The sequence below is a fragment of the Antechinus flavipes genome, chromosome 4 (assembly GCF_016432865.1).
Source record: "Antechinus flavipes isolate AdamAnt ecotype Samford, QLD, Australia chromosome 4, AdamAnt_v2, whole genome shotgun sequence".
In the NCBI taxonomy this organism is placed as follows: Eukaryota; Metazoa; Chordata; class Mammalia; order Dasyuromorphia; family Dasyuridae; genus Antechinus; species Antechinus flavipes.
The window spans coordinates 477213550-477226006 of record NC_067401.1 but is presented as its reverse complement, the minus strand read 5'-3'; the positions used below and the strand labels follow the sequence as shown (position 1 = coordinate 477226006).

The following is a 12457-nucleotide window of genomic DNA, read 5'->3' as shown; positions in this document are numbered from 1 at the left end:
TGAGACGAGAGAGAAAATTCTGGGCCTGGGGTCCGATCCGGGCGCTATTTCTCTCTGACTGTGTGGTCTTGGGTAAAATACTTACACTCTATTTCTATCAGATGAGAGGGTTTGCCTCTGTCACGGAGTCCCGGGGAAGTCCGGCGATATCCCTTCTCACACAATTGTGTTTTTAAATCACAAAATGACATTCATAGGATAGCAAAGGAAACGTGATTCTACTGAAATCCCGTGATCAAAATACAATTATCCTTTCCACATTGAAGAAGTCAGGGCCATGGCACCCCGGGAATCTGGGAAAATCTGTGGGAAAAATCGTGGCCCTCCCTTCATAGCAGAAAAGCAGTGGGAATTTCTCTGTATCCTTTATGGGGCACACACAATACCTTGTTGTAAATTTGGGGGTGATCTTATACAATACCGTAGATATTTTATGCACTTCTGATTTCTAAACTTTTTCTTTCATGTGCAGCTTCCACAAAATCCCCCCCCCCCCAGATCTTCATTTCATTTCTTACGCTGATATAACAAAACCACAAGGACAAAGTCACCGCATGAAGGGGAAAACTGCATCGCTGTTTCCTGAGCCTCGGAGGAAGAAGCCTCCGAGGTCCCTTCTTGGTCTGGTCCCCCTCCACTAACCTGCCCTGCCTCCCAAGGTCAGGACCAGAATCTGTCTTCTGAGGGTAGGAATCCACTTCTGAGATCCCGGGGAGATCCGCGGGAGAGCGGGGAGAGGAGCAAGGCTAAGTTGCCTCTGGCTTCAGGAGCCATCTTGTTCTCCAGTGGATCTCCAAGCCCAAGGATTAGGAAGAAGGCAACTTGTCAAACATGAGCAGGACTGAAGCTCCCCTTCCCCATCCTCCCTCCCCACCTGTGCATCAGGAGGGAGCTCGGACATAAAAGGCCATGGCGGGGATAATATTCAGAAATCAAGTCAGCAATGAGAATGTAAGCAGCTCTGCAGCCAGCAAGTGGGACTGTGTCCCTTGTCCTGCCTGGGACAGAGACAGAGACAGCCCCTAATTCACATCTCTTTTCCAATAAATCACAGAATACAGGATGTCAGAACCTAGAGCCATCTTGGTGGCCACTGGGACTCATTTCATTTGAAGGATGGGGGGGGTGGTGAAGGATTTGCTTCTTTCTTCATAAAAACATATGGGACTTGGTTTTCACCAAGATCCATTTTACAGAAAAGAAAATTGAGGACCAGAGAAGGAAAAATAATAAGAGCAAACTTTAAGGTTTTCAAAGCCTCTACATCCACGAACGCATTTGTTACTCACAACAATGGGTAGCTAGGTGGTGCAATGGATAAAGTGCCAGATGTGAATTCAAATGTGACCTCGGACACATCCTGGCTGTGTGACCTGAGCAAGTCCCTAAACCCTGCTTGCCTCAGTTTCCTCATCTGTAAAATGAACTGAAGAAGGAACAAAGCGAGCCAATCTAGTATCTTTGCTAAGAAAACTCCACATGGAGTCATGAAGAGCCGGACACAAATGAGTAAACAAAGCTCCCAACAACCCTGGGTAGTAGGTGCTATAATCTAACCATCTGGCTATATCTCCTATCTCTAGAGATAATCTAAATAAGAGATATAGCCAGAGGAATAAACTGAAGATGACAGTGTGGAGAAAGACAGTCGCTCAGTGTCACATGGTTAAATATATGTGGAAGGGTTTGAAACCCAGGTCTTTTTGACTTCCTTCTCCATTATGCCATCTAGCTGCCCAGAGGCAGAGGAAGAACACGGACTAGAGTCAGAGGATCGTTTGGATACTTAGTATAAGTATAATCTCATGGCAGTCACTTAACCTTCATGGGCCTAAGTATCCTCAGCTATAAGGAGAGGTCATTTAGGTATCTCTTCCAATCAATCAATAAACAAGCAATTATTAAACACCTACTGTGTGCCAGATACTGTGCAAGGGAACCAGCCTAGAAGCCTCTGCTGTGGAGACTGCCCAGGGAACAAGGGGGTGGGGCTGAGTGGGGAGCCAGTCCAGGGGGAAGGAATTCTGCCCCAACAGCCCTCCCTGGGGAAGGTCCGGGGCTGCTGGGGATTCTGGACTTTTCACCTTACCCTTCGTCGGGTGCCCTCATTGTGCATCCAGTCCAGGGGACCACAGTCCTCCTTGTTTCACTTCCCCCCACCCCTTCCCCAGGGTAATGGAGGAGAGGTAATAAGAGCAGCTCAGAAGCCAGCAGGGGCTGGATTACTGAAATGCAGACTGAGCGAGCCACTGACCAGATGGGAGTCAGTCAACAAGCATTTCCTGAGCATTTTCTAACACTGAGTGCACAAAGACAAAACCTCCAGTCTCTGACCTCAAGGAAGTTTCCTGTGAAGGGAGAGAACGGACACTTACAAGTGTATATAATATGTAGTGGTTATGAGGAGGAGGATCATAACAGTGGGGCTGGCAGGAAAATGGAAAGAAAAAAGAGAGGGAGGAGAGAGGGAGAGAGAGAGAAAGGAAGGAGAGAAAGAAGAAGAGAGGGAAAAAGGAAAGAAGAAAGGAAGGAAGGAAGGAGAAGAAGAAAGAAGAAAGAAAGAAAAAAGAAAGAAAGAAAGAAAGAAAGAAAGAAAGAAAGAAAGAAAGAAAGAAAGAAAGAAAGAAAGAAAGAAAGAAAGAAAGAAAGAAAGAAAAAGAAAGAAAGAAAGAAAGAAGAAGAAAGAAGAAAAAAGAGAGAAAAAAGAGAAGAGAAGAAAGAAAGAAAAAGGAAGGAAGAAAGCATTTCTTAAGCACCTGCTTAAATACTAAGTATACTGCTTAGAGATTGCTGAGTCCTCTCACCCTGTTTTTGCAGAAGAGGGAACTGAGGCAGAAAGGAAGAGACTCCCTGAAGGTCACACGGGAGGAATCCGAACCCAGCTCTTGTGAGTTCATTCCTGAAATTTGCTCATGTTTGGGGATGAGTACCACTGACCAGGACAAAACTTGAGGGGTGGGAAAGCCACGAGTGGGTTGGTGGCCTCTCTGGGAAGCCCCTGCTCCAAGCCCAGACGGAGGGCCCTCCTTATACCAGCCAGGGTATAGGGGGCAGGACAATGAGCCAGACTTTCCATCCTCCCCCTCCCCTTTCCCTTCCCCCCACTCCTCAGACCACCACACAGATTCCCAGCCAGGGAGAAGCTCCCTCACAGGCTCTCCCACCAGGCTGCCAAGGCCCCAAGGACCAGAATCCGGGCCTCTGCAAACCTCAGACCCCGGAGGAGCTTGGGAGCCTGGAACCAAGCATTGGACTGCGATGGACCTCCCGCAGAACGGACAATATCAGAGCTGGGGAGGATCTTCAGAACGTGGGACAAAATGGGAGAATTGAGAGGGATCCTAGACAGGCACAACTACACAAACCCCCTCGTTTCATTCAGGCAGAAACTGAGGCTCAGCGATGGCAAATGCTCTTTCCAAAGGCGAACTAGAGACCCCCTGAATCAGGAGATGGAAGATTATGGAGTTCCACTCCCCGAGGTTATAGAAAATGGAACCGGGGTCACAAGGAAGGGAAGCTCGGGCTCCTAAGTCTCGTGACCTCATTAGCAAGGCGACTAAAACACAGATTAGCGGAGCTGGACAAGTGCTATGTCATCATGGAACCCAGCCCTTTCTTTCCCAGGGAAGAAAGGAATGGGGAAGAGAGGAAAACCAACAAGCTGCAGGTCGCCATGCGGGCCGTACAGCTCCAAGAAACCCCCAAAGCAGCAGTGGGTTCTCATCTAATTCTCTAAACACAGGACAGGGAGGGGAGGGCTTGTCACCTGCAGCCCCTCCCCCACACCTGCTAAGCCAGCCAGGGGAAACAGCTGAGGGGGGGGATGGTGACCCGCTGCCAATCACCCCGACTTCCTCAGTGCAGCGTCCCAAATGACATCTTGGACACCAAACCGTAGCATCCATCTGGCTCCTTAGTTTTCTCCATCTCTGTATTTCTCCACCCACGCCCCTATTTGATTCTCACAGAAGGCCCGTGAGGTAAGTCAGGTGGCTCTCCTAACTACCAGTTGTTGGATGGATAAACTGAGAAACAGGACGGTTCCTTGGGCTAGAGCAAGCAGAATCATAAAAACCTAAGAAACCACAATCTACAGGGATACCCCAACCCTTTGATCAAAGGAAATAAGCTTTAAAATGGGAGGGATTTGCGGTGGAACTTGAACCCAGGTTTTGTGCTCAGAGAGGAATCAAATCAAAACAAAGCATTAAGCACCTACTATGTGCCAGGAATGAAAGATACGATCCAAAACAGCCCCATGCCCTAAAGCAGCTTTTGCTCATTTAGGAAGCTACTCAGTGCCTATAACTATACAACCTGAAGGGAAGGGGCTCCCCCCTTTTTTGGGGGGGTGTGCCTTGCACACAGTAGGTGCTGATGGAGGGGCGGGCGGACGGACCCCAGCACTCTTGCCACCAGGGCCTCTCTCCGAGCTTCTGGGCTCCCTTCCTCCGCTCACCAGCCCCAGACAAACGGACGAATCCACCAAGAAGCCCGATTTCTCGGTAAATGTTCCCCAAGAGCCAAAATAGTGTGAGCTTCCTTAGGCCTTGGGGGAGAGAAAAGGTATGTCAGCAGGAAAGAAGTGGGGGTGGGGAGAGAGAAGCAGGAAGGACGGGAGGAAGAAGATGAAAAACAAGAGTCACCTCTCCGAGTTTGTTTTGGAAGCTGAGCCCGAGCAGCCCAAGCCGCGGGCAGAGGGAATCTCTGGGCTGGAGCCCGCGGGCCAGAGCTCCGAGGAGGACCCGGGCAGCCCCGCCCCGGGCCCGGAGCCGGCCCATTCTCCGCTCGGCAGGAGGGAAAACCGTTGCCTTCCCGTGCGGGACCCGGAGCCAGAGCCCAGTGGAAGCAGCTATTTTAAGCCGCTTTTTCCCACCCCCCAAAATATTTTGCAATAACAGTAACGCAGAGAGCAAAGTAAAAATAAAGGATCTGATGCACTTAGCAGATATTTTGGGACAATAATGCATCGCAGATGTGCACATCAAACCGTGCGCTCACGCGCGCCGCGAGCACGCGCGCGCACGGAGGGCTTCGCCTCGCCGGCGGCCGCACGCCCAGCCCGGCCCGGCCCGGAATCGCGCCTTCCTCCTTAGCCTCCCGGCAGCCCCGAGGACGGAGGGCGGATTTCAGCACCTCGCTCCAGAACGATAACAGGACAAATTGGCCCGGGCGGATCCTTCCACAGGTGCTGAAGGCTTCAAAGATTAGGGAGCCGAGAGCTCGTCTGGCCCTCTCGGCTCCCGCAGCCCGGCCCGGGGGGCCTGAAAGGGGCCGCCGGGTGCCCCGGGAGGTGCCCGGGCTCCGCCTCCGATGCCATCTGTACCCTGCGGCGAATCAGCCGCCCCTCCCCCCGGTCACTGAGAGGGCTGGATGGCCCCTCCCGGCCCTGAGATGGGCATTTGCTGTTCTGAGGCCCTTCCGGCTCTGACCTGCCCGGGCTCGGCTCCGACTCGCCCTGTTCTCAGTTCTAAGGGACCTCCCCCCCTTCCGACCTTTTCTTCTGTGTTCTAAGGACCATCCGCTTCTGGGCTTTTCTCCTTTGTTCTAAGTGTTGCCCCATTTCTGAATTGTCTTCTCTGTTCTAAGGGCCCCGTTTCTTATCTCTGATCTCTAATCTAAAAGCTGCCCATTTCTGATTTTCCCTCTTTTTTTGTTCCCAGTTCCCCTTTTCTGATCTTTTCTTCTTCTCGGTCCTAAGGGTTCCCCTTTCCAACCTTTTCTTGTCCTCTGTTGTCCCCCATTTCTGATCTTCTCTGTTCTAAGAGTCCCCCGTTTCTTATCTCTTCTGTTCTCTAATCTAGAGGCTACTCCCATCTCTGATTTTCCCTTTTCTTTTGTTCTGAGTCCCCCCATTTCTGACCTTTTTTATCCTCTGTTCTGTCCCCAATTTCTGGCCTTTTCTCCTCTGTTCTTAGCATTGCCCCATTTCTGAATTTTCTTTTCTGTTCTAAGGCCCCCCATTTCTGACCGCTCTCTTCTAAAGGCTGCTCCCATCTCTGATTTTCCCTTTTCTTTTGTCCTGAGCCCCCCCCATTTCTGACCTTTTCTTGTTCTCTATTCTAAGGATCCTCCCATTTCTGATCTTTTCTTGTCCTGTTGTTCTCCTACTTTTTAATTTTTCTTTTTCTCTGTTCTAAGAATCCCCCCTCTCTGATCTTTTCTTCTCCTCTGTTCTGAGTCCCCCATTTCTGACCTTTGCTTCTATTCTAATGGTCCCTCTATTTCTGACTTTTTCTTCTCCTTTGTTCCAAGGATCTCCCCATTTCTGTTCCCTAATCTAAAAGCTGCCCCATCACTGATTTCCCCCATTTTTGGTCTGAGTGTCCCATTTTTGACCTTTTCTTGATCTCTGTTTCAAGGGTCCCCTCATTTCTGACTTTTTCTTCTCCTCTTCTAAGATTCCACTCATTTCTGATCTTTTCTTCTCCTCTTCTAATCTGCTTTCAAGGAGGCCACTGAATGCATAGGGCCATTTCATGGAGGAAAACTCACTGTTTCTGAGCCTCTAGGGTGAGCGCTATCCCTTCTCTGCTGGGAGACAGGGATTTCCCATAGACAAGGAGCCCCAAATAGGTCAGGGCTCCCCAAGCCAGGAAAACAGGTAGGGAGCTAGTTGTGTGGCCATCCTGGGGCCAGAGGACTCTAAGTTCAGCAGGTCCTTGGAAATCTTCATATCCAAATCTATCACCTTATAAATGAGCTGAGGCTCAAAGAGAAACAGAAACTGTCCTAAAATCACACAGCTCCTGAGCTACAGAACCGACACCTGAACCACATCCTTTGACTCTCAATCTGTTTCCATGATGTTGAAAACAACCATCAGGGCCAAGCACGCCTGGAGGAGACAGGACTCATTGAAGCTGGAGAAGGCAAAATATTTTCCACCTAAGAAGAACTCCAGAGCCAAAGAAAGCCCAGAACTGGCCTGGGGTGACCCACCTCCGCCGGACCGCCGCGGCCCTGGCCACAGGCTCCAGCTGGGGGGCAGCCGGTCATGCAGGACAAAGTCGCCTTTCATTTGGCCTAGCAAATTAATCTGGTCTTTTTGCTTCCCCAGGGAAAACTCTGCATTTTTCCCTGGGATAACAAAAGCCCAAGTTCCCCCAGGAGGGATCACTTTCCTCCCCTGTTTCCCCGGTTAAAAGACTGTAACCTCCCCGCCAGAGCCCAGCCCCTCTGCCAGATCACGGCCTTGCCCCAGATTCAGCAGACTTTCTGTGTTATCCTAACCAAGGTGAATTGTGTTGAGGGGTAAGGGCCCTGTTCACCTTATGAGGGCCCCATGCACTGTGCCCAGCTCCACAATGGCTGCTTCGAGATCAAAAGGGGGGCTGAAGGGTTCCTTTCCCCAGCCAGTTGACCTCTGCCCACCAGAGAAGCAAAGTGGTGAAGAAACAAATGTCACGTTTACCCAGTAAGGACCTTAAGTGGGCCTCTTAGGACACACTGTGATGTGTTCCTCACCTTCCCTGAACTGGGTTCAAAAATCAGAAATGGGTTCCTGAGCTTACACATTTTTCCCACCATTCTCTCAGAATCATTAACCCAGAAATGCCGGTTGCTATCTCAGTCTCCATTAGCCCCCACAGTAAAGGCTCCTCCAGGGCAAACGGGGGGCAACCAAGTAGGGGACAAGGGAAGATTATAAATGACCAATATATCCTGGTCCCTGGAGCCCCAGTCTGCACCCCAGCTCATCCAGGACTTACATGCTTAAGTAGCCCCTGCCACTTAACTGCCCAGCTCCTGCGATTTATATACTCAAACCTTCGCCCCTCATTTCCAGGGCTCAAAATGAACATTCTCCTGGTGGCAGGGAACCCAGGCAACCAAATTCAGAAGACAGTCATCCTCTCCCCTCCCCCAGGAAGCTGAAACCCCAAGCTAAGCTGTTCTCCATACGCCGGCGGCCCGGGAACGACGATACCAGCCTCTGCCCCCCAACAAAGTCATTCCTACCACAGTTCTCAGCCCCACAGCCACCCACTGGCCTTAAGGCTGGCCAGGCTCTCCACCTCCAGGGCAGCTTGCTGCCGTGGCCTCTGCTGGAGGGGAAGGGCCTCCATCTGCTGCCCTGGGGGGACACCCCCAAAAAGTAACCCTCGAATGCGAAGGGAGTTAGGAAAAGGGAAAGCCGGATCCTACCTGAGAGAAGTTGAGCCCATTGAGCGGATGGCACTGCTCTTCGACCCTCTCCACGGCTCCCGTCCGCTTCTTCATGCGCTCGGCCTCCTGAGCCAGATAGAGGTCCAGCACGGGGACTCCCCGAGAGCGCACGTCGGTCTCCGTGAGCGAGTTCACCATGAGCATCACCCAGACCGGACGCTTGCGTTCCCAGTTGCCGGCGATGGCGTTGAACAGGTAGTCGGCGTAGAGGCCTTTTCCCCTCTGGTCCGGCGTCATCCAGGTGGGCATCATGAGCTTCACGTAGTCCAGATGGCGCTTGAGGCGCCGGTAGAGCTCGCGGGGCAGCACGTCCTGGAGGTTCTCGCCATGGGGCAGCAGCTGGCAGCTGGCCAGGGCCGAGATGGTGTAGGGATCCGTGAGGTCGAGCTCAAAGTAGACGCGGGCGCTGGCCTCGAAGGCTGCCTTTGAATTGTCCGGGATGAAGTCCCAGACCCGTGTGTAGGGAACGTGGATGGTTCCAAACAAGTAGGCCGGAGGGTCCCGATGAATGGTCCAGAGAAAGGAGTTCAGGTCTCCCTGCTATCCAGGGCAAGGGAAAGAGAAGAGATGAGAGCTCCATCAGAATAATCAACTGACGAGTCTCTAACACCCAACTGAGCAACAGACATTTATGAAGTGGTTTCTGCGGCCAGACCCTGCTCCAGGGACAGAGACGCAGCTCAGAGAGGAAATGGCCCCCGCCCTTGGGAAAAAAACCCATTAGCTCATCTGAGCCCCCTCCTGAGAGACACATCTTAGATCCTCATTTCATAGGTTAAATAATGTCTTTTCCCATTGCTCACTAGAGGGTACAAAGTGCTTTGATCTTTAGGACATTTAGCTAGTCAATTAGCACTTATTAAGTACCCACTAAGCTAATCAGTGGAGATGCAAAGAAAGGAAGACATCCCCCTGCTCTTCAGGAGTACACAGCACAAATGTTATTATCCCCATTTTACAGATAGAAAAACTGTGGCCTTAAGAAAGGGACTCGGTCTACATCATTCAGCTATGGCTCAGGAGGGTGGCTCATGAGAGGAAGGCCTAGCCTGCCCCACCCCACCCCACCCCCATGAGAGCAGACAGGTTTAGACGATTGCTCTTTATGGTTTCCAGAACTTAACTAGCAAAGTGAGTGACCTTTTCAAATCGGAGGTGAAAGGGTGGGAGTAGAGGATCTCTAAGAAGACGCCCATATTTAGGGGGCTAAGACAATTCCAAAATGAAGCCCCTGCTGATCTAGGTCCCATTTATGAGCTGGGAAGAGAGAAGTGGGAGGAAGGCGATAGGAGCTGATGACCTTAGATAAAGGTTAGACTGGACACTAAAGGGGGGCTTGTCCTTCTGAATCTCCGAGATTCTCCCCGGGGCTGCTGGGAAGATTGGCAGCAGCTACTGGGGGACATGAAAATGCCAAGCAAAGGAAAAGGGGACTGATCATCCAACCCACAAACACTGACAAAGCGCTCCTGGGTGCCATGTGCTGTGGTCGGTGCTGAGGAGACAGGGATGAAAATAAACAGTTCCCTGCCCTCAAGAAGCTGCCATTCTAGCAACAAAGCCAACTGTCAGTCTAAATAAAAATAATACCGAGGACATTTCTGCTAGAGTTTCAAGTTTACAAAGTATGTTTCTCCAAATTAGCTATCCAGGTAAGGAATATGAGAATTATTTCCATTTGACAGAATAAGAAACTGAGTTACTAAGAGAAGTGACTTATCCAGTGTATATTCTCTCCATCACTAAAAAAAAAAAATTCTCTTGCCCTAAGGTCCAAGTCAATTTTTACTGTAAACTCCCTATGCCTCAGTTTCCTCCTCTGAAAAATAAGGGTAGGTCTCTGAGGTGCTTCCCAACTCTAATCCTATGAAGTCTGCCTTCTTTTTATGGTTTCCATCTCTCTGGGGATTTTTGCAGAACTGATGTGGGTTAGGAGAGAAGAGAGAATATTTTTTTTCTAACATCAGTCTGGGGCCTAGAGGATTGATTTGTTCAATCAGCGGGGATCCATCAGCCTCGGTTCCTAACTCTGCTACCAGCACTACCCAGACCTAGAGCTAGCCCTTTCTGCTGTAGGGGCCTTCACCACCTAGAGACACCCCACATTGTCCTCCTCCCCCATAAGGTTTCCTCAAGTCCTAAAATCCCATGATTCTTCCGAAAGGGAGGGAGGAAGGCCGAGTGATCCAGCTTGGATCTTGGGTCCAAGGGCCTCTGTGGGAGTTGGGGATGGGGGTGGGGAGCAAGCCACAGCTCCATTTCCAGGAGCACCTAGTATACACGCCGACCATCTCATGTGAATCGGGCAGAGATCGACCGACCCCATTTTACAGCAGTTCTCCTAGACCAGTCCCCTCCAAACCTTGCTGGAGGTCCCTCCCTGCCAGAGGACGGGACATTCGGGGCTGGAAGGAACTCGAGATGCCTTCTAGTCCAGCCCCATCTGACAGAGGAAGACATAGATCCAGTAAGATTAAATAATCTGCTCAGGGTTACGGGGCTGTAAGTCTCTGAGGCAGTCCTTGAACCCCATCTTCTTCACCCCAGGGCCCATGTGCTATTCACTGAGCTCTCAGAGTCATTTGAAAAGCCCAAAGCCGGGTCTGGCCCAGGGCAGCGCCTCCATAGGAAGGGACCCGGGACTCCACTGGGAAGCACAGGCTGCTTTAGCCCCCTACCCAGCTCGGGTCCTTCCCTCTGGAAGCCTCCCTTCCCCACCCCCTCCCGTTCTGGGAGAAGACACCCATGGAAGGAGTGAGTGTCCGTTCTTCCCCAGCTGAAGCAAAGGGCAGAAGGCAGGCCCAGGGCCAGAAAGGGAAGCTAGGTGGGTGGGGGAGGGGGGAATAAGAAAACTGCCTCCCGTTGGCACAGAAGGGAAATGACTGGGGGAGTAGAGAGGAGGGGGACTGAGAGGAGGGGGACGGAGAGGAGAGACGTTCCCAGTCCTGTCCTAAGGGAAGTTTTTGGAAAGGAAGAATGGAGGGGGGGGAGAGCCCCCACCCCCAAGCCCTTATGCGAGGGAAGCTGGTCTGAGTTTGGGGCAAGAGAGGAGGGGAAAGGCGCTAGGGGCGAGGAGACAGGTCCGGGTCACGGGAGGTTGAGGCTGCCGAAAGGAATTGGCAACGAGAGGAGAAGCTCTGTGAGTGTGGGGAATGGGACTGAGAAAAGGGTCGGTCCCGAAACCAGGCTGAGGAGGAACGGGACGCTCACAGCCTCGGGCCCCATCGAGCCAGGCCGGCCTTTGGGCTGGGATTGGGGCTTCATTTGGGAGGGGAAGTTAGGAGAAAGGGGAACCGGAGAAGACACCCCCGGGTTAGGCTAGCCCAGGCTGAGGAAAGGCTGGGACGGGCAAAGGGAGCGGAGGAAGGGGAGCCACCTTTGTGCTGCTGGCCCAGTCTAGGAGGGGCGCGGGGGAGTCGGAGGCAGGGGCCGGCAGCTCAGGGAGGCATCCCCGTGCGGCTGGCCCAGGAGCCCGGAGAAGTTGGGGAAAAGTCCTCAGCCGGCCCTCGCTCAAAGCGTCCGTCCCACCGAAGCGCAGATGGGGGCCGGGGGCCGGGGCGGGGGAGGGGAATGGGAAGGGACCCCGCGGACCCGGCAACTGCGAGGGCAGGGTGCCTCACCGATCCAGGCGGCCGGCACTGTCCTGCGGCGTCCAGAGGCTCCCCGGACCGGGAGCAGGCTCCGCGCAGCAGCAGCAGCAGCAGCAGGGCTAAGGCGAGCGCCAGCCCCAGCCCGAGTCCCGCCAGGCTCCCGGGCATCGTGCCACTCCTCGTCCACTTATCGGTCAGTCTGTCCGGAGCGCACGGGGCAGGGCGCGGAGCGAGGGCGCGGAGTGGAGAGCGGACGCGGAGCGAGGGCACGGAAAGGGGGCAGAGAGGGGCAGGGAGCCCCTCTCGGAATCCAGCCCGGCCCGGAGCCCCGCTGCCGGCCCAGGGATGCTCCGGGCTCCGAGGAGGGGCGCCTGGGTCCCTGCCCCTCCGTCCCTCAGCCCGGCCGGCCCCGGGCTCAGTGCTCTCCGCCTCCCTGCCTGCTTCACCGCCTCACTCCTTCGGGGAGAGTTTGCGGGCTAGGGGCCGGGCGGGCTGGCGGGCGGCGCGGAACAAGTGCGGGGCGGGGGCGGGGCGGGGCGGCCCGGGGCTGGGGGCGGGGGCGCCGGGGTCCCGGCCGAGCGGCCGTCAGTCCTCCCCCCGGGGCCGGGCCGCCCGGACGCCCCCTCCCCAACTTCAGGGGCCCGGCCGCTCCGCCATGCTGCTGCCGCTCGCCGGGGCCGGCGCCGGAGCTTCGG

At 53.5% G+C, this 12457-nt stretch overlaps 1 protein-coding gene across 1 annotated transcript in view; it reads right to left on the bottom strand.

Annotated features, from left to right (window-relative positions):
- TRABD2B (TraB domain containing 2B) overlaps positions 1-12217 on the bottom strand; it is a 212781-nt gene extending 200564 nt beyond the window's left edge. Inside the window, exons 1-2 of the mRNA XM_051999752.1 lie at positions 11793-12217; positions 8152-8712 (exon numbers count right to left, since the gene is read on the bottom strand). Coding sequence (XP_051855712.1) covers positions 8152-8712; positions 11793-11930 — 699 coding nt within the window. The 5' untranslated portion in view covers positions 11931-12217. The remainder of the gene's footprint in view (positions 1-8151; positions 8713-11792) is intronic.
- Positions 12218-12457: the final 240 nt, after the last annotated feature.